The sequence below is a fragment of the Ranitomeya variabilis genome, chromosome 8 (assembly GCF_051348905.1).
Source record: "Ranitomeya variabilis isolate aRanVar5 chromosome 8, aRanVar5.hap1, whole genome shotgun sequence".
Classification (NCBI taxonomy): domain Eukaryota; kingdom Metazoa; phylum Chordata; class Amphibia; order Anura; family Dendrobatidae; genus Ranitomeya; species Ranitomeya variabilis.
The window spans coordinates 54781793-54804996 of NC_135239.1; the positions used below are offsets into that span (position 1 = coordinate 54781793).

The 23204-nt window shown below is 44.1% G+C and overlaps 1 protein-coding gene across 1 annotated transcript; it reads right to left on the reverse strand.

Annotated features, from left to right (window-relative positions):
* Positions 1–7000: 7000 nt before the first annotated feature.
* Positions 7001–22676, reverse strand: DR1 (down-regulator of transcription 1). Its single transcript, XM_077276745.1, has 3 exons — positions 22072–22676; positions 10836–10999; positions 7001–10036 (listed from the first exon to the last, which is right to left on the reverse strand). Exons 1-3 carry the CDS (start codon positions 22289–22291, stop codon positions 9893–9895), a joined length of 528 nt encoding a protein of 175 aa, XP_077132860.1. The 5' UTR covers positions 22292–22676; the 3' UTR covers positions 7001–9892.
* Between the last annotated feature and the right edge of the window lie 528 nt (positions 22677–23204).

Here is a 23204-nt window from a genome sequence, read left to right on the forward strand (position 1 = left end):
ACACGCAGCGTTTCCTGCATATGGACACATACCCTTAGTGTCCTCCTAGTGGCAGCAGCATACACCACGGGCTGTGTCCTCCAATGAGACAAAGGAGAAATAGACTTCTTCAGGCACACTCTCAGGTTCATGCAGTTGAAAATGGCTCGCTCACACTGCCGTATAACACGGCCGAGTGCTCTACAATGTTCGATCAGATATCACTCGGCGTAGTGTGATACTATGGGGCAGCCGAGATCTGCGATTTGGGAAAACGATCGCAGCATGCTGCGAGAATCGGATTGCATGCATCCATACAAGTCCATGGGTGCGTGTGAAACATCAGGCTGCAGTCGGACAGAGCCTGGTGTTATTTGCATAACCGGGCCGATTCTTTTGCACAAGATAATTGACGGCCATGTGACCCCAGGTGTCCTGACCACGACAGCTTCATGTATTTCTATAAGGTTGTCAATCTCGCGTGAGAACTGCGGCCAGTCCGTGCAGTGTGCTCTGATCTATTTGCACAGATGTCTGAATGAGCCCTTTTCAGAAATACTCCTGTGATCAGTAAAGCGGAATATAACATTATTATCTGTATGTAATGTTTGCAAATTCCAATCTTTATGGCTGGACCAGAGTGCAAATCCCTGGATGACTTCAAAGCTTTAAGTGTAGCCTGAAGATTTTAAATACCTGGAGGAACCAGAACTCGCAGTCACATAGTGGTCCTTCATTAGACATTTTTGATCCAACAGAGAGACTGTAAGATGTTAAAAAGTAAGAAGCTTCCTTATCTACTGATCTCATTCATCTTAAAATTTTTGTTCCAACATGACAGACGGCTGCTGAAAAGGTCTATTATTAACCCGACTGCATGAAACTACAGGCATCTATACAGCCTTGGACGGACATGTCCTCTCTCACTGTACAGGTTACGGTATTTTCTTTTGAAAGTGGATTTTTCCAACAGATTTTTCCTTTGTTTTGTTGGAAGAAAGGATATAAGTTTTGGGAGGTCAAGAACATTTTACAACACATAGAAACGAGATCTGGGTTTTTCTCTGTTGACAAAGAGATCCCCCAGCTTCATCAGAAGACACATCAGACTGAGGTGAACCAACAGCGCAGAATATGCAATAAAGTGGATGGTAGTCATGGAAGCAATTTGTGGAGCTTACATATTCCATAATAAACAGATTTAGAGCTGGGAAACTGTGCAGCAGCTTTTTTTTTTTTTTTTTTTTTTTTTAAAACAAGCTAAGGAAAAGAAGGTCCACCTATACGAAAGTAGTTTTTGAATCTCTTTTCCCACACTTCTGCTTGCAAACCTATTAATTACTTTTGAAGTCCACAAATCTTCAAAGGGATTGTTGTAGGCATTTAGAATGCAACAATTATTTTCAGCCCCTACTTCCTTAGGAGCACTGTTTTGTTTTTGTTTTTTTTAGTCGTGTGACCGACGTTACAGAGAATATTCTTACTTTTTGTCTCCTTTCTGATAATCTTGCCAAATCCCCTTATGGCTACGTTCACACGATCCGTTTTTTTGCTGCGGATCCGTAGCGGAATTGCAGCTACGGATCCGCAGCCGTTTTCCATGCAGGGTACAGTACAATGTTACCCTATGGAAAACAAAACCCGCTGTGCCGACGATCCTTTTTTTCGCTGGAAAATCCGCGCGGATTTGCCAACGGAAAAAAGAAGTACCATGTCAATTCTTTCAGCGGATTCCGCTGCGGGTTTCCAACAGCACCAATAGGAAACTGCAGTTGGAAACCCGCAGTGGAATCCGCAGAAGAAAAAGGACACAAATCCGCCGAGAGAAGCACCGCCGTTTTCCACTGCGGATTTCCCCGAAAAAGGACCGGAAAAATCCGCAGTGAAAAACGGATCGTGTGAACGTAGCCTTAGTGTCTTCTCTTGAAATATTTTCCAAAGATTTGTCCTGAGCAGACCTTAAAGACGTTTCCACTACTAGGACAATTCGGCCCCAATAAAATAAACAAACCTATACTCTCCTCCCGTACCAGCTCTGTTACAGTGGGGAGGACACTTACGGTTTGGGTTTGTGATGCGGTTGAATGACATGTGGTGCCTGGCGCCAAATCATTGCAGGCATCACCGTCTCCCGTTGAAATGAAGGGTGTCCTGGCCAGATCCGATGGCGCAAGAACCGTCCAGAGGGGAGTTATGAGCTTTCATAGGTCTTGGGAGATTTAGCTACAAAACTCCAGGGGAGGGGATTTAGGTTCAGCTCAGAGAGTGAACCTAAGGCCATGTTCACACAATCCTTTTTTTGCTGCGGATTTTTCAGGTCCTGTTTTTGAAAAACCGCGGTGCTTTTGCAGTGCTGATTTTCCTGCTTTTTCTTCTGCGGATTCCTCTGCGGGTTTTCAACAGCACTTTCCTATTGGTGCATGTTGAAAACAGGAGCGGAATCCGCAGAAAGAATAGACATGGTCCTTCTTTTTTTCTGCAGGCAAATCCGCGCGGATTTGCCTGCGAAAAAAAGGATAGTGGGCACAGCGGTTTTTGTTTTCCATAGGGTAACATTGTACTGTACCCTGCATGGAAAACGGCTGCGGATCCGCAGCCTAAAAACAGCTGCGGATCCGCAGCAAAAAAAGGATCGTGTGAACATGGCCTAAGGGTGCGTGTCCACGACCAGGATGGCCGGCGGTTTCGTCAGAGCGGCAAACCCGCTCGGTGCCAAGCCCTGCCCCCTTCTGGGACGCGATGATGCCGGATCTGTTAATTGTACACATCCGGCATCATTGCCGCATAGGGCCCTGTGTTATTCCTTGCGGCGGCGCAGCGTCGCCGCAAGGAACACGGACATGCTGCGATCTTAAAAGACGTGCAGCATGTCCGGAGTCACAGGGCCGACGGATGCGTGTTACCACGCATAGTGGAGACGGAATTTCATAAAATCCCCTCTACTATGCTGGAACATCTGGACCCTGTCTGTTTGACGCTGCGGCCCCACGCAGCGTTTCCTAAACGTGGACACATACCCTAAAGGGGATGAAAGCTGGTGTAAGGCCATGCAGTCCACTTCGAACGTAGGGTCACGTCAAGTAACGTGCTAGGACTCAGCAGTAAGCCGAGGCCCAGCACACACATGATCAAACATCACCTGGTAATTGACATGATCCAAATGCTTACATCTTTAGTCCTACCACTATTATATTTGAATATCTGATCATTGTGTACATATAACCAGTGTATATAGTGCATTGTCTAGAGTGCCCTTAAAGCAATTAAATATATAATTTAAGCTTGGACTGCTCTTTTATTTCGATCCACACGTCTGTTAAATTTTCGATGCTAACAGGGCTGGTTTCTGACCCGATATAACCCTGGTAACAGACCAGACGTATATCGAACGAGGAACTGGTGTCAGTCCTACCAGACTGACAAAGCGCCATTTCACTGGTGCTAGTGAAAGAGACCTGTCAGGGTTGTGGGCGAGTATGGTACCACATCAGAGTCTGCGAGGGCCACATCCTCTCACTCCCTGTGACTCCCTGGGCCCATGTGGACAGGGGAGTGTGTGTAAAACTGAACCAATCTGACCTTAGGTGTCCCCAAGGGGGGCAGAATGCCATGTTGGTACAAGTGGAAAAACCTTACCACGTCATCCCGCTGACGAAACATTGAAGTGTATCCTGCACCAGCACTAAATTTATTCTACAGCAGGACAACAGCGCCACACATACAGCCAAAATCATTGAGAACAATCTTCAGTGTAAAGAAGAATAGGGCTGGGTTCACATTACGTTTACAGCAGCCCGTTCAACACATACGGTAACGGTGCCGGTATGGCAGCACGCTAGCGCAGATAGAGCTAGCAGATGCTCTATCTGCGCTAGTAGTGACGGACCTGGAAACGCTGCAGCCCGCGTCTCAGGCTGGGTTCACATTACGTTAGTGGTGTCCGTTAGACGGACTAAGTTACACAGCGGTATAACGCGGTGTAACGTAGTGTTTAACGCCGCCATTGACTCCAATTTCGGACGCATCACTAGCGCACGCCCACAATGGGCGTGCGCTAGGGATGTGCCGTCATTGAGTGACGGACCCTGAGACGCAGGCTGCAGCGTTTCCGGGTCTGTCACTGCTAGCGCAGATAGAGCTAGCAGATGCTCTATCTGCGCTAGCGTGCTGCCATACCGGCACTTGCGTTTACAGCAGCCCGTTACCGTATGTGTTGAATGGGATGCTGTAAACGTAATGTGAACCCAGCCTAAGGGTCCGTCACTCAATGACGGCACATCCCTAGCGCACGCCCATTGTGGGCATGCGCTAGTGATGCGTCCGACATTGGAGTCAATGGCGGCGTTAAACAGACTACGTTACACCGCGTTATGCCGCTGTGTACGGTAACATAGTCCGTCTAACGGACACCACTAACGTAATGTGAACCAAGCCTAAGGAGTCCTGGAAGTGATTGCCCCGTATTCTCATCATCAAGTCTGTCTGGGATTACAAGGACAGAGAAGGATTGCACAAACCTACAGCATCAGAAGATGATCTGTGGTTACTTCTCCAAGATCTTCAGAACAACCTTCCTGCTAATTTCCTTTAAAAACTGTGCAATTACCTAGAAGAATTAAAGCCAAGCTTGGTCACATCAAATATTGATTTGATTTAGATTTTTCTGTTATTCATTCACTTCTATTTTTTTAAGCATTCTTACTTTACAGCAAAGTCTCATTTTCTTTTTAAAGAATTTCAAACACGCAATACAGTTATAAAACAAAAAAACACAACATTTTATTGCTTGAAGAATACAGCATGAAGAGGAAGAAAAAAAAAATAAAATAATAAAGCATGGGAACTTTTAAAGGAAAAATTTCACAAAGCTCCGACTATCACATAACACAAACACTTAATGCAGTGACACCATCCCAAAAAACTGCGTTCTGAAAAGGTCTGTGAAAATTCTTGTAAGGTTTTAAAAAGGAACAGGCAGCCGATTTAGGTAGAAAACGGAGGGGGGAGAAATATAGTACAAGTTAGAAAAGTCAACACTGCACCGTGAAAATATTCTGTCTATGCTAGATGTGACTACCTTACCTTTGGTTATTAAAACCATGGAGAAGAAGAGAGAAGGATGGCAGGAAAGGGAACAGAAAAAAATATACAGCTAAAGCAGCAGTACAGAATATCCAATTCATGCAATAAAACCCATTTATGGTTTCACTCAATGTTTTGTCTTAGAAACAGAAACCCGTTGATTGCATCAGGTAAGAAAAATCACAAAATACTACAGTACTCGGCGTTATTTTGCCAAGATTGAGTCTCCTAAGATAACCTCGAAATGGAGCTGTACATAGTTAGAAGAAATTCATTCCTTATACACTCCCTTATTCCCAATTAACTCATTTAACAGTATTACTCCAAAATGCCAAAAAAAATAAAAAATAAAAAAAAAGTTGAGACCTTGGTTCTACAATTAAATGACCAAGCTGGTAAGACATGAAATGTTAAGCAGCACCAATATATTATGACACTTAATCCTGCATCTACAAGGGAGACATTCAATAAGGTTTATCTTTATATTACCACGAGGCTTACACCAAAGACAAATGGAGAAGGGGGTGGGGGGGTAAGGATAAGTTTTAGAGGGAAAGTTTCATATAAAAATTCAACTAAAAACAGGTAACGTGTGCAATATTTACATAAAATGCTTATCGATCAGCTCACTTACTCAAAAAACATTCACGGAATAGCCTGGGATTTCATGTCCGCCTTCGCAATTCTCGTGAGCCATTTGGCTGCCATTGTTATTATTACTATGGCAGACAGAGAAAACTTTGCATTATGTCTAGAATATGTTATGAAATACCTTTAAACTCAATTTTGTCTGAAAATAAAGAGGGGGGGGGGGGGGGGGGGGGAAACAAAAAAAAAAAAAAGATTTCCACTAAGGGAGTTAGCAAGCATCTCCCTCTCAGTGTTATAGTTGTGGCACATCGCATACACTGCCCTTAGCATAAAATACATTATAGCTCAAGGAGAAAGACATATAAGCCCCCGATCAGAAAGGTGAGTGATAGTTGTCAGATTTTGTAATGTTCCCAGTAGTAACACTAGCTAAATTGGACCTTTCACCAAACAGTTCATGCTGAATTGGACACACCATTTAATAGTAACTATACAGAATACATATTTTTATTTTTTTTTAAATTTCTTCCTTCACCTCTCTGTTGCAGGGATATTATCAAGGTATTTGGCACATAATGAGTGCAGGGACATTGCAGCTGAGTTTAGCTATGTCACATTACAAACCCTTCTGTCAGCTCTGCTGTACTGCCCCTCCCCTTCACCGTCTGTCCAGAGATGTATCATTATCACACTTGTGTCTGTTGTGCTCAACTTGTAATCGCTCTGCAGTGACGTCAGAGCAGGGTATCATTATGTCTCACACAGGAGAAGTCCATCAACAGGCAGGTTACTCCTGTGTGATGTAATGACAACCCTGATCTCCCTGCAGAGCAGTTACAAGTTGCTTGAGCACAGCAGACATCAGTGTGATTACGACACACTCAGCTCAGCGGAAATCAGGGCGATTACCGACACACTCCGCTATCTATTGGGGAAATGATAGAAGGGGTTGTAATGTGACACAGCTAAACTCAGCTATGCTGCCCCTCCCCACACACTGACTCAAGCAGGAGGTTAGACTAGGACTGTTTCACAGCATCTCACACATTGAAAAATCTGTTCCAAGATATTGTGGGGACGTGCACTTTCCTTTAAGCGTTACTGCCTGCTTATGATCGGTCCCAGCATACAGTGAGAAGTACACACCCCCAGTAATAACTTTCTCCTAAGAAAAAAAAAAGTTGTCTAACTGGATGTCATCTTATTACGTGACCTATATTGACTGCTAATATCTCAACAGATGAGTTTTTTTTTTTCTTTTTAAAGTATGTTACTCCGCTATGAAGCCTCCATTACATTCTGTATCGAGTTCAACATCAACAATTTGGTGAAAGGTCTTTTTTTATTATATCATATGACAATACCAAATGAGTATAGAAGTCACATTTATTCTACAAAATATTTTTCTTTAACTTGTGATATACTGTGTAATAAAGGGCATGGACAGTAGAAAGAAGCCAGATCAACATACATCATAACTTTGTTATATCAAAGACGTTCATTAGTCTTTTGTTCCTTCGCCAATCACAACAATAAGGCCTCATGCATGCCACAAAGCTATAAGCATGTCACCTGTACGGCAGCACATGGATTTATTGTGGATTCACAGTGAGGAGCTGTTAGGGGCTGCTTTATAAGGTCCCGGCTAAGTATAGTATTCCCTGTAATAAAACATGCTAATTTACTCTTAAATGCATTTCATAGAAACAAAATGCATGAAATTGAAGGCGTACAGATGTAGCTTAAGAGACTGTTGCAATCCAATGGTGCCATTACTGATGTGGATGATGTAAAAACAGAGAGACAGTCCTGCCAAACCTCATTGCCCCATCTCTAATCTCAGTCTTCTGGGACAGGAATACTCTGCCCAACAATACCGCTGAGTGAGTGTGTGTGTGTGTGTGTGTGTGTGTGTGTGTGTGTGTGTGTGTGTGTGTGTGTGTGTGTGTGTGTGTCAGTCAATGTGCTGACGCTTCATTCTGCATCTCAGAGTCAAATATTGAAAAGGTTTTTCCAGTTTCAGAAAACTTGTCCCTTAACTGAACATAACAAAATACCAAAACGGGTCCTTTACTCACCCTCCACAGGTCCAGTGCAGAGTCTCCACCACTGCTCCCAGTGTCTATTATTGATGTCACATGAACAGCGCTGCAGCTAATATGTTTATTTAGCGGCTCTGCTTGAGTTGATACCGCAAGGCTCTCCGAGCCGCTTAGATCAGTTATTGACTGTAGCGCTGTTGACATGTAGTCAATAACAGACATCGGGAACACTGGTGGAGACTCAGTGTTGGACGTGAAGAGGGTCTGATTAAAAAAACTACACAGTCGAGGGATAAGGATTTTTCCAAACCCTTAAAAACCCACTAATGGGCTGTCCATTTATGACAAATCTTCCGATGTATTTTTAATTAAATTCTACATAAACGTATTAAAGGGGTTGTCCGGTCTTCTGTGTGACTGCAGACTTCCGAATCCTTACAGTGTGCACAGTGCACGCTGTCAGGATTGCCCTGTGTCCCTCTGGCTATGGGGGGTGGTCATGTGACCTCAATATGCGATTTGCACACTCCCGGCCACATTCCAACTAGACGTGCTTGGCCTCAATCCATTCAATTTCATTGAGCGAGGCCGCGCACGTTCTGCTGGCTTGTGACGGCATGAAAGCTAAATCCTATACTTCCGATCACATGATTGCCCGCTCTCGCCAGCGACACTGGAGAATCCAGACTACAGATCTGAACAAATTACACGCAGATTTAGTGTAGACATCGTCAAGTGGCTAGCACTACTGCTTCAGATTCAGGAAGTGTAGAGATTACACAGGGAAACCAGCAGACCAGTACATGCAAATGCTGCACGTGTCCAAATGTGACGGATTACTTTGAGGCTTGTCCCATTTTGATCCTGTTTATCACCAAGTTCTACTTCATCAGTCGAAGTCCACAAACTCTACAATTATAAGAGTGAATGTATCCGCTGTGTTAGGGGATGATCATATCGTAAATCTGACAAGTCTACTAGAGGACAGTTTGCGTAAATCAAGGCCGGCACTCAAATTTTAGCTGCGGATGTACAACGGATTTCCACGGGCATTAACCCAATTCTGTGCCAAATCTACAAGGACACGTAGCATTCCACCTATCCTTGCAAATTTCATTTAAACAGCATATACATCAATCTACAATCTAAAACACAGTCCATTTGAACGAGGTTACGACAACTCTATTGACTTGCTGGCAATGGATTTAATGCAGATTTTGGCACAAAATCTGCACCAACAGTCACAAATGAACAAGGTCTTAAGGGACGCAAGAAAAAAAAAAAAAAAAATACAACAAATTTTGCTGTTGGTCCAGACACCAAGTCACACTGTTCATGGTCAATCACGGATACTGTGGATCTCACCATACAAACTGATGGGCATTACTACTGTATTTAAAAACAAAACAAAAAAAAAAAATGTTGAAAGAAAACCCAAATCCTAAAAGATGATTTGTGTCGGCCAAAATAAGAGTACAGAAAAGGTGCACTTGTTGAAGCGCTACAGCTTGCGTTCATGCACATACAGCGGTAGAGGACATATCAGTCTTATACCCGGTGTAAAACAAAAGACTGTCCATGCAGTGTAATAAAACAGGACGTGTACAGACGACGCTGGCAGCACCAGAATCAGCCCACGTGTACAGTGTTCAGAATGGCAGTAAAAAGGGGATCCATGCATCTCACATCAGAGTTTTTAGGCCATCTCACGTGTACCCATATAGTTTTGAAATGCACCATATTCCTGCCAGACCAATAAATGCCCCCTACCCCACCCAAAAATTAAAAGATTCCTAAGATTTCATTTTAAGCTTAGTTAAAAGGGAAATGCAAGTAGGTTTCCGAGCTTCTGTATAAATCTCATTATGCTGTAGAGTTGTCATTTGGTTTAACACTGCTTACTGATCAAGTAAATGACGCATTGTTAATATAAAAGTTTCATAAAGACCATTAAAAATTCTCTAGTGATATGATACTGAACCTTTCACTGTTCAATAAGGATGCGTTTTTCCTCTTTTAACATGTACAAAGCATACAATTGTGGAGACTTGACAGACATCCCTACAATACCAATTGACCAGTCCACCAAAGATGCATAAAAAAAAATTATTTTTTTTTTTACAGGTAAGCATATTTTGTTTTCCATTGTGCAGATGAAAACTACTTAGAAGGTGAATACAAAAAGCAGCAAGAAAGATTCAGATGTCTTCGTCTTCCTCGTCCTGGGAGGAGCAGGCCTGGTTGGTTGCACTAGCGGAGGCGGCTGCGAGTTGTGCCTGCTGCGCAGCTTGCTGCATTTGTAGCCATTCCTGCTGGGCCAATTCTGCTTGCTGCTGTCTTGCCTTAAAAAAAATAAAAAAAAAAATAAAAAAAATAGATTACTATGGTAAAACCATGAAAAGTGAAAAATACAAACTAAAGCCTGCAGCTTGCCAACTTTTATAATCTAATTGGTATAAGTTTTGTAATACCCTGGTTCCCATAAAATGTTGAATTAGAGCATTCTCCTAAACTATTGCCATCAATACTGTACATGTTAATGGGATGTCATCTGTATTTTAGATTAGAGTAATAGAAGATAAACACGATGGACAAGAGTATTGGGTAACATCTCAATCTTTGAATTCAGGTTTTTCATTCAGTCCCATTAACCCTGGTGCACAGAATCCAGCATATAGCCAGTCTGCCTTTACTAACATAAATTCATAGTTTGTTCTAAAGAGATCACTGAATTTGCATACTGTCCTGTAATACTCCATATTGAAAAGTGGAAGCATTTCAAAACTTCACTGGGATCTTCGTGCCCTGGGTTTAGACAGTGGAGCAGCTTATTATATATTAACGGTCTTGTTGTTATATTCTTTCTGTATGCTAATTATTTCTTCCAGGCTCCGGGCGTGTGGTGTCTGGATGAAATTCCTGCCTCCTGTCTCCATTGTAATCCCACCCACCTCCAATGCACGTCAGCCTGGAATAAAACATTAGCGTACACAAATAATATAATATTTCTCATCAACAAGACTGTTAATATGAGGCATGCATGTAGGACTAGTGTAACATTTCTATTACCTGTAATGCCCATATTAATAGGTTATATACACGTCCCAGGGAGTGACAAATTCCCTTTAATTAGTCTCTTACTTTTGCAAACAACTCCTGCTGCTGTCTTAGAAGCTCTTCTTCTGGAATGCCGAGATTTTCTAGGCGAGAATTTGCCTGTCTTCTTTTTAATGCAACCGTTTTGCACTCTTGCAGTACTTCTTTTACCTCGCTGATGTAGGAACCAAATCCCAAACTTTCAAGCGCTATGGAAGAAATAAATAATGTTACAAATCTCAAAATTCATTCTCATTTATTACTGTAGTAAATACGTTTTATATCCTCCTAAAAGAAAGGCAAAACAAATGTAATCAAACAATGAAAAAAAAAAAAACATTCATAACTTGTCCCCATTATTCAGGCCACTTATTGGCTTGACTATTTAAGAAGCAAATCAATAAGAAGGTAAGTGTTTATGGAACAACCTATCTATCCACAGGACAGATGACACATGTATGATCACTGGGGTACGGGAGCTTGAAAATGGGGGACTCAAAGTCCTTGTGTGAACGGAGCAGTAATGAGCATGTGTGACCACCATTCTTATGGTGATTGAATCCAGCCTTGGCCATACTTGGTCACTAGTGTTCTTTTCAAAGAGGAGACTCTGGTCCCAGTTTTTGAGATCACAAGGGACTCCGCAATAAGATGCCAATAGATCATACCTTTATCCCATGGATATTCAATGTCCCACCTCACAAACAAATGGAGACAGTATAACAAAAAAAACAAAACAATTGTTGCATATTTTGTACAGAGATGACATAAGTACACTCGATATGGCTTCTGGAGTTCTCAACCTTTACTAGATGTCACTAGTTTCCAAAAAGGAAAACCAGGGACAGCCAAAAACAGAAATCACAAGATGGCATTACAACAAGTTGCAGTATTACATTGTAACTAACAGCCATCACAAGTGACCATAAATTATAACCTGAAAGGATCTTTAATTAAAAAAATTACTGACACAGCTAATGAGCAAGAATCTAAAATACCAAGTGTGAGCAGATGATGAAGCAACACGACCCTGGAAAGGGAATACAGTTAAAAATAATGGACAAAACATTTTAATGAACACAAGTAAATACAAAAAAGGTCATGTCTCGTGCTATGAAAATTCAGCTTCATGCTAAGCCCCATGTAATCACATTCACAGAGAGGTCCAGTTCAATGAAATAACTAGACTGCGCTGGACCGAGAAACATCAGTACTTTGTAATTCAGGAACATGGCACACGTGTTTGGGTGAAGAAAGTTCATCCCCTTAGAAAAGGAGAAATCCTGGAGAAAAAAAAAAGCTGTAGGGCAGCAGACACTTGTTTTCCCTGGAATTATCTTTTAAATCACACCCTGACAATGTCTTTAGTATGTACGGTATGTTCGAGATAGAGAAATCACGATTCTGAAGGACACTGGGAACGGGGACTGATGAGTAACGAACATACAGGAAATTAAGGGTATGTTTCCAAGTTCAGGAAACGCTGCGTGTTTGGCGCTGCGCAGCGTCAAACGCGCAGCGTCCAGATGTTACAGCATAGTGGAGGGGATTTTATGAAATCCCATCTCCACTATGCGTGGCAACACGCAACCGGCTGCCCTGCGATTCCGGACATGCGCCGCATCTTTTTAGATCGCAGCATGTCCGTTTACCTTGTGGCGACGCTGCGCCGCCGCAAGGTAAAACACAGGGCCCTATGTGTGGGGTGTGTTGATAGTTCCTTTCTCCATTTCATATACTGATTTCACACCAGAACTTCCTAATGAACTGTGCATGAACTGCTATGTACAAATGTGTGTACCATCATGAGTACTTAGGACTTTATTAAACCTCTTATATGGGAACTATGGGTCATTTATCACATTCAACTCATATGAATTTAGTGCAGTGATCACAGGGGTCTTCAGAGGTAAAGCAGAGTAAACTAAATATTCAGTAGTGCACAATAGTCTGCCCTTAGGGTACGTCAATAATGGATTCAAGCAGAGGGAAGAACAAAGCCTGCAGCATCTGTTTCCTGTGACATGTTCTGTGGGACAAGAAGAGAAGAAACAACCAACTATTCATTCTAACCAAGAAGTCATGGAGATTCCGCTTAGCTTCTGCACTGCTTCTAAAGGGTTGTCTTCTAAAAACACCTCCTGACTATATGCCCACTCAGGAACCCCTTCTAAGGGTCCCTTTCCACTTGCGAGATAAAAAACGGTCCGTAATCTGGACCGAAAAAACGGATGGAACGTATGCGATTTTCATGCGAGTGTCATGCGAGTACAATGCGATTTTTAATCGCATCATCCGTTTTTTATAATCGCATCATCCGTATGACATCCGTATTACTGTCCGATTTGTACGCACCGGTGTCCTTTGAAAAGCCGGCAATTCAGCGCAGTGTACAGTAAAATCACACTGACAGGTTAGAATAGACTAGATATATACACATAGAATAGGTATATATACATATATATATGTCAGTGAGACACCTATATATGTATATTTATATTTAATGCAGCGCAAGATAGCATAAAAGCCGCTAATTCAATTACCGGCTTTTAATTTCTCCTTCCCAAACCCGACAGGATATGAGACATGGTTTACATACAGTAAACCATCTCATATCCCCCTTTTTTTTGCATATTCCACACTACTAATGTTAGTAGTGTGTATGTGCAAAATTTCAGCACTGTAGCTATTAAATTTAAGGGTTAACTCGCGGAAAAAATTGGCGTGGGCTCCCGCGCAATTTTCTCCGCCAGAATGGTAAAGCCAGTGACTGAGGGCAGATATTAATAGCCAGGAGAGGGTCCATGGTTATTGGCCCCCCCGTGGCTAAAAACATCTGCCCCCAGCCACCCCAGAAAAGGCACATCTGGAAGATGCGCCTATTCTGGCACTTGGCCACTCTCTTCCCACTCCCTGTAGCGGTGGGATATGGGGTAATGAAGGGTTAATGCCACCTTGCTATTGTAAGGTGACATTAAGCCAGATTAATAATGGAGAGGCGTCAATTATGACACCTATCCATTATTAATCCAATTGTAGGAAAGGGTTAAAAAAAAACACACACACATGATTACAAAGTAGTTTAATGAAATAAACACAGCGGTTGTTGTAATAATTTATTGCTCTCTCAATCCATCAGGAACACCCTCGCTTGGCAACATAATAAACGCACAAGATACATACCCTCAGATGTCAGATCACGTCCCACGATGTAATCCATCTGAAGGGGTTAACTAATATTACAGGCAGGAGCCCTGCTAATGCAGCTGTGCTCCGTGCTTGTAATTCCCCTGCGAATGAATGAAATGTAGGTCATTGACCTACATTTCCTTCAGTCGCGGTGATGCGCCCCCTGGTGGATGTCCTCATATGACCTGGAGCGTGGGAAAAAGTTCCCAGGCTGCAGTTTATGAGAACATCCACCAGAGGGCGCATCACCGCGACTCAATGTAAGTACAGATCCAGCTTTCCTTTCAGCACCCGGGGATTACAGGCACCAGTGAGTGGTTTATCGCAGCTCGTGCCTGTAATATTAGTTAACCCCTTCAGATGGATTACCTCGTGGGACATGATCGGACATCAGAAGGTATGTATCTTGTGCGGTTATTATTTTTCCAAGCGAGGGTGTTGCTGATGGATTGAGAGAACAATAAATGATTACAACAACCGCTGTGTTTATTTCATTAAACTACTTTTAAATCATGTGTGTGTGTCTTTTTTAACCCTTTCCTACAATTGGATTAATAATGGATAGGTGTCATAATTGACGCCTCTCCATTATTAATCTGGCTTAATGTCACCTTACAATAGCAAGGTGGCATTAACCCTTCATTACCCCATAGCCCACCGCTACAGGGAGTGGGAAGAGAGTGGCCAAGTGCCAGAATAGGCGCATCTTCCAGATGTGCCTTTTCTGGGGTGGCTGGGGGCAGATGTTTTTAGCCACGGGGGGGCCAATAACCATGGACCCTCTCCTGGCTATTAATATCTGCCCTCAGTCACTGGCTTTACCATTCTGGCGGAGAAAATTGCGCGGGAGCCCACGCCAATTTTTTCCGCGAGTTAACCCTTAAATTTAATAGCTACAGTGCTGAAATTTTGCACATACACACTACTAACATTAGTAGTGTGGAATATGCAAAAAAAAGGGGGATATGAGATGGTTTACTGTATGTAAACCATGTCTCATATCCTGTCGGGTTTGTGCAGGAGAAATGAGAAGCCGGCAATTGAATTAGCGGCTTTAATGCTATCTAGTGCTGCATTAAATATAAATATACATATATAGATGTCTCACTGACATATATATATGTATATAGACACATTCTATGTGTATATATCTAGTCTATTCTAACCTGTCAGTGTGATTTTACTGTACACCGCGCTGAATTACCGGCTTTTCAAAGGACACCGGTGCGTAAAAATCGGACAGAACTCGCATGGTGCGAGTGCTGTGCGATTTTTTTCTCGCACCCATTGACTTGCATTGGCGAGTCTCGTCCGAGAATCGCAGCAATACGCAGCATGCTGCGATTTTTTTCTCAGCCGATCCAGATTTTTCTCAGTCCGATTTCGGCTGAGAAAAAAAACGCAAATCAAAAGACACCTATTAACTAACATTGGTCCGAGTGCAATCCGATTTTTTATCGGATTGCACGCGTCCGTTTTCCTCGCAAGTGGAAAGGGACCCTAAGAGCCGAAACAGAGCCGAGATACAGGCGTGCCACTCGTACGCCCCTCTTGATTGAAGAAGCCGAAAGGCGAAACGGCGCTCGTCGGGCTTAGGAGGTGACCCGCCTTCCCACCTTCATTGCTACTTGTTCCACTCATCCTCAGGTAAATACTTCACGGCTTTGTGAATACATTTTTCTCTCTGCATTCCTTTGCATTAGCCATTCTCTCTGTGGTACTGCACTGCCATCTAGTGACCACCCTTTTGAATTACATCGTACTTTTTTCCTTACTCTGCCTAGGAGTGGATACTATTCACACTGTTGGGTCACTATGAAACTTATTATCACTGCTAACAAAGCCATGTTTATTTCATGATGTGAGGGCATTGGTATATATATATTTGCTTGTTCTATATATACCCTTAAATTGGATATAAGACTGCCTTATGGTTTTTAAAGAGACTTTTTTTCACGTCCATCCATATTGTTAGTCTTTCTTTCTAACAGGGATATTACTTTCAGTATAGCAACATTATATATATAAAAATTTCTAAAAAACATACTGCCATCTGGGTCTTTGGGTCACCCCCTATTTTTGTTTGGAGGTCCATTTATTTCCATCACCCTGTTTTTTAAAGATTTGTTATTTTAAGTAATATGTCAATAAAAATAATTTTACCTTTATTTACCTACGTGTCACTTCATACCTTGTTAGGTAACTTATGTCAGCGTGCCACTCGTACTGGCAGACAATTTTGTCCTTCATGATCAAGCCAAATTTTACAATTCTGGCCACTGTCACTTTATGTGGTTGTAATTCTAGAACGCTTCAATGGATCCCTCAAATTCTGAGACTTCTTTCGTGATATATAGTACTTCATGATAATGGTAAAATTTCTTCGATATGACTTGTGTTTAATTTGTGAAAAAAAATGGAAATTTTGCAAAATTTTTACGTTTTCAAACTTTTAATTTTTATGCCCTTAAATCAGAGAGTTATGTCACACAAAATAGTTAATAACATTTAGCTCATGTCTACTTTACATCAGCAATTTTTGAAACCATTCTTTTGTTCTTGTTGGGAAGTTAGAAGGGTTAAAAGTTGACCAGCTTTTTTTTTTTTTTTTAAGGGACCACATCACATTTGAAGTGACTTTGAAGGGTCTGTATGACAAAAAAGACCCCAAAAGTGACATTCTAAAAACTGTACCCCTCAAGGTGCTCCAAACCGCATTCAAGAAGTTTAATAACCCTCCAGTTGCTTCACGGGAACTTAAGCAATATGGGAGGAAAACATGAACATTTAACCTTTATCACAAAACATTCACTTTAGACCTAAACTTTTTTATTTTCACAAGGGTAACAGGAGAAAATGGACCAAAAAATGTGTTGTGAAATTTCTCCTGAGTATGCCGATACCTTATTTGTGGGGGAAATCAACTGTTTGGGCGCACGGCAGGACTCGGAATGGAAAGAGCGGCATTTGACTTTTTGAATATAAAATATTTGCTGGCATAATTAGCGAACGTCATGTCGCGTTTGGAGAGCCCCTGATGTGCCTAAATAATGGAAACCCCCCACAAGTGACACCATTTTGGAAACCACCCCCCCCCCCCTCAAGGATTTCATCCAGGAGTATAGAGAGCAGTGTCAACCCACAGATACGATACAGAATTTGAGAACATTAGGTCGTCATATTGAATATGTCGTCATTAGTGTTGAGCACAAGTGCTCGCTACTCCAGTTTGCATATGGTGTGCACCGAATCAGGGCTGTGGAGTCGGTAAGCCAAACCTCCGACTCCTCAGTTTCCATGACATTGACTCCACCAAAATGGGCTCTGACTCCAACTCCACAGCCCTGCCAGGGTTGTAGAGTCAGTAAGCCAAATCCCAGACTCCTCAATTTCCATGACACGGACTCCACAACCCTGCACCAAATATCTTGGGTGCACAAGTGACATGCTTGAGTCCCTGCCCCATGCTCCATGGCAGTTAGGCCCCCCCAAAAAAACTGCGGGGATCTGTGATACTCCATGCATATCCGAGCATTTACGTTCAACACTAGCCATCATATCGTCTTTATTTTACTTTTGAAAATAAACAATTCTAAACGCAACTGCAAAGAATAAAAAGAAGTTAATAAAAAATCTTTAAAATGTTTTTTTTCTGACTAAAGGGGTGACAAAGGGGGATTTGATTTTCTTTTTCTTGTACCAGCCAGCAGACCTTGGCAGGCTCACTGCACGTACAATATTTTTTCAGAGAGATGAGGCGGAATGCTGGGGAATGGATCAGGAGGGCCCAGGGATGGCAGAGGTATCAGGGGGTCTCATTTTCATTTCTCTCTCCTCTGACATGTACATCATTCTAACACTATTTGTTGTGATCGCTGTTATTCACTGAATAATAGCGATCATGTGATTGGGGACTGAAAAATCCAGCCCAGATCATGTTCTCCAGGGTCTTAGCTACCCTTGGTAGTAAAGACCCTAGAGATTTTCAGACTCTGGGGGGGCGCTACAGGCTTATTCCCAATTGCCGATTTTAAAAAAAGCAATGAGGGAATAAGGCCCCTTAGTGGCCACCGTTTCAATGCATACAGGTGGTCGTTAAGGGGTTAAGTTGTTCTATAACACATTCCTCAGTCATTCATCTGAAAGGCCACCATGTGATAGCTACAGCAGATAGTGAAAATATGCAAAGAGTCTGGCACACCACAAAGAATGAAACCAGACTAGATTCTCCCTGCAGCGAGAGCAGTCATTCTTTAATACACCCTCCAGTAGAACTCTATACAACACAGATATTAAGGGAACTTCTTTAGGGTCTTTGAAAATATTAGGTTGTGGATGGAAACATTATAATTAGCTCGGGTTTTTTTCATAGCAACTCCTGCAAAGGATCATAAAACATAAGTTAGAAAGTGAATGAGAAGGAAAAGTAATGACTTTCACTTTCAGGTGTAAGCTCTGCAATGTGCACGCCCTATAAAGATACATATTACATCCAAGGGACATATTTCTCACGCCGCATGCAAGGTTGTGAGCTACAGAAGAGCACAGCTGGCACAACACAGAATATTAACTTATCAGCACATACAAAGAGGAGGCCCTGTTCATAAAAATTCATTCTACTGGAACTAGAAGTGTCAAAATATCATCCAGTTTCCCCTTTTCCAGCTATTTTCTGGATCAAAAAACAATCTGCATAGTTAAAAAAAAAAAAAAAGGGCTAGTAATTGGATCCTTTTTTTTTTTTTATTGTCATTATTGAATCAATGGGAAGCTAAGAATGAGAATATGTTATGATCAATGTCATCTATTACCAGCATCATCCGGTTTCAGAGGTTTATAGATTTAAGAAAATATTTGAGTTTTTCTTGTGAAATCTGGTAAAAGATCTGCTTGAAGTCTACCAGTTAGGGAAGCTTCACCACCACACAAAAAAAAAAAAAAAATCCAGAAAACTCAGATGATTTTTTCTCACATATCATCCCTGTGCGACCTTTTTTACAGCAGGAATTCATAATTTACAGGACCATTTACAACTTCCTATGTTACAAATTTGCAATATATCCGTTAAAAAAAAAAAAAAAAAAAAAAAAGATGCTATACTGTGTGTCTGTATGGCATCCGATTTTTGGTGCACCTATAGACTTGAATGGGAGAGGGGAAATGAGTGCATGCTGTGATTATTTTCCACGCACAGTTTCAGTCAGTAGAAAGGGAAAACAAATTAGAAATCACTTGTCAGACCTGCCCCATTGGATAAAATTGGTGAGAGGGCTGGCCGTATTTTTTATTTTTTTTTCATGGTTAGCACTCCGATAAAAAATGTGAACGAGCCCTTATGGAAAATGACAAGCTCTGCCATTTTGGTTTTATTTTTGCTGTGTCAAGCTCAGATTGGTTATTGCTTTGGTGCCACAAAGTCAAAATCAGGCCAGATCTTCCTCCTCTTTACATGCAGTGATACTATATAGTCTCATGTCACTATTGTACAGATTTACACTGAAAGTCTCCTCACACTACAGATGTTAATGTAAGTTTTTAGGGTCACGGAAAATATTAAGTTGTGATTTATAATATTATAATTAAGGTAGACAGGTTTTAGAAACCACATCTATGGAAGTGACAGATTAACCACGGTGTGCAGACATCTTCTTCGGTCCTATATAGAATCGGAAAGGAACTGCAGAACAGATGCCAGGCCATCGCATCATTTAGAGGGATATCTCCCATTTTTCACATTTATGGCATTCCAGAAAAAAATCAGACTAACATAACAATGGGACCTGCATTTATCTAGGGAATGGAATCCTGAAATTGAGGAGTCAGGTTTGGCTTAATGACTCCACAGCGCTAGTTGTCAGCGCAGTCTTGTGACACTTATGTCCCATGAGAGTATAGCCAATAGGAAGCCATTAATCGGCTGCAGCCTTCAAACATTATGTCCCATGAGAGTATAGCCAATAGGAAGCCATTAATCGGCTGCAGCCTTCAAACTTGCATCAGAACTGTTTCACCCTTTATATCTATGAAGGCTGCAGCCGATCAGTGGCCACAGATTGGCCAGAATGCTCATAGGGCATAATGTCCGTAAGGTATGTTTTTATATCTTTATTGAATGGAGTGGAGGTGAGCACACATGCTGTACTCTGGCAAGTACGTGCAACTTTGTCCTAAAAAAGATAGGGATCTGCAGCCCCATTCTCAGGATCAATGGGGGTCCCTGTAGTTGGACCCCAAGCATTCAGCGGGTCATTCCCTATACTACGGATAGGATGACTTGCTACCTTGGGAATAACCTTTTAAATTTCTCCAAAACGTGGGGCTCAGGACCCCAGCGATTTTCCATCAAAACACAGCCAATAGGTGTTACTTGTGGGACCACCCCTTTAATCTTAAATTCTTCAGCTGCTATGAAATTACAACTACCAGTATGCTGCTGTCATGGTATGCTGGGACTTGTAGTTTCCCCAACAGCCGGAGAGCATAGGTGCCAGTATCAGTTCTTGCAGGCAGGATGAAAGTGGCACAGTAATAAAGCAAATCTATAAATGTGTGATTATTGATCACTGATCTGGCCAGAATCACCATGACATGGGCAAAGGGCATAGCAGCCTGTGGCGGTCACCGTGACACTGGCAGGAGCCACACAGCAGCCTGCGGCGGTCACCATGACACTGGAAGGAGCTACAGAGCAGCCTGCGGTGGTCGAAGTCACCATGACACTGGTAGGGGCTACACAGCAGCCTGCAGCGGTCACCATGACACTGACAGGGGGCACACAGCAGCCTGAGGTAGTCGCAGTCACCATGATACTGGCAGGGGCTATACAACAGCCTGCGGCGGTCACTGTCACCATGACACCGGCAGGGGGCACACAGCAGCCTGCGGCGGTCACCGTCACCATGACACTGGAAGGAGCTACACAGCAGCCTGCGGTGGTCGCAGTCACCATGACACTGACAGGGGGCACACAGCAGCCTGCGGCGGTCACCGTCACCATGACACTGGAAGGAGCTACACAGCAGCCTGCGGCGGTCACCATGACACTGGCAGGGGGCACACAGCAGCCTGCGGCGGTCACTGTCACCATGACACTGGCAGGGAGCACACAGCAGCCTGAGGTGGTCGCAGTCACCATGACACCGGCAGGGGCTATACAACAGCCTGCGGTGGTCGCAGTCACCATGACACTGGCAGGGGGCACATAGCAGCCTGCGGTGGTCGCAGTCACCATGACACCGGCAGGGAGCACACAGCAGCCTGCGGTGGTCACAGTCACCATGACACCGGCAGGGGGCACACAGCAGCCTGGGGCGGTAACTGTCACCATGACACCGGCAGGGGGCACACAGCAGCCTGCGGCGGTCACAGTCACCATGACACCGGCAGGGGGCACACAGCAGCCTGAGGTGGTCGCAGTCACCATGACACTGGCAGGGGGCACACAGCAGCCTGAGGTGGTCGCAGTCACCATGACACTGGCAGGGGGCACATAGCAGCCTGCGGTGGTCGCAGTCACCATGACACTGGCAGGTGGCACATAGCAGCCTGCGGTGGTCGCAGTCACCATGACACTGGCAGGGGGCACATAGCAGCCTGCGGTGGTCGCAGTCACCATGACACCGGCAGGGAGCACACAGCAGCCTGCGGTGGTCGCAGTCACCATGACACCGGCAGGGGGCACACAGCAGCCTGCGGCCGTAACTGTCACCATGACACCGGCAGGGGGCACATAGCAGCCGGCGGCGGTAACTGTCACCATGACACCGGCAGGGGGCACACAGCAGCCTGCGGCGGTCACTGTCACCATGACACCGGCAGGGGGCACACAGCAGCCTGCGGCGGTCACTGTCACCATGACACCGGCAGGGGGCACACAGCAGCCTGCGGCGGTCACTGTCACCATGACACCGGCAGGGGGCACACAGCAGCCTGCGGCGGTCACTATCACCATGACACCGGCAGGGGGCACACAGCAGCCTGCGGCGGTCACTGTCACCATGACACCGGCAGGGAGCACACAGCAGTCTGCGGCGGTCGCAGTCACCATGACACCAGCAGGGGGCACACAGCCTGCGGGGGGCGCAGCTCCTACCTTGGATGACGTGCTCCGGGGAGATGGTTTTCTTCTCAGACTTGTTGCAGATCTCATTGGCCTCGGAGGAGATGAGGTGGATGAACTCCGTGCAGCAGTTCACCACCAGCTCCCGGGCGTCGTTCGCCACCCGGACACTGGGCAGAGTCTCTTTGATCATCTTGTTGATGGCCGCCCGGGGAATGGTCAGATCGTCATCATTACCGGAGGAGGAGGCCATGTCTGTGAGGGGAGTACCGGACACGTGGGGACGGGCGAGGACACGGGAACAAGCCCTGCACAAGGAGCTCTAAAACCAAAGGAAGAGGGAATCACAGTCCGCGATAAAACACCGGAGAGAGAACGGCGCCGGCTCCAGCTCACAACATTCTCCACACTCAACACCACACCGGGGCCAGACACGAAGGGTGGCAGCAGCCGGTATTAAAAGAGGAGGGGGGAAGAAAACGGAGAACGAGTAGAATCCGGTCACAGGAACATCCCGGCGGAAAGAACACACACAGCGGAGAGCCTCCTTCTCCCGCCGGAAGCGGCGTCTGAGGGGTAGCGCGGCGCACTGCTTTCAACTTCCGGGAGCGAAACGACGTCCAGGTTACCATGGCTGTGCCGCGCTGGCGCGTCGTGACGTCATCCGCTGTGCGTGAGGGGCGGGACTCCGGGAGGTGTGATACAGGGGCCTGAGCGCAGCTGCGCGCTGCTGTCAGAGCTGGTGACGGTGAGGGCTCCGTGTGAGCAGCACCCGAGCACCGGCCCGTGTGCAGCAGGCGGGGGAGGCCTAGTGCCGGTCTATGTGGCCCCAATTCATGAGGGCGCCATCGGTTTTTGACATAAAACAGCTTTTATTTTTGAAGAAAAAAAAAGTGTTGAGTTTTAGTTTATATATATATATATATATATATATATATATGTCCTGGCCAGTGTCACCAAAATGGACGGTTGAGGTGAAGGCCGCCAAATTAGTCAAACATTGACCTGAACTTTTATATATTTATTAGGGGACTTGAACCTGCGATCACTTGAAGCGTGTACAGGTCACCGCAAGACTAAAATTGCAGCCACAGGTGTACAAACATGGCTGACGTGGCCATTGGCACCCTGCGACCGCGTTGTGGGGGAGAACATGGGAGTCAGAA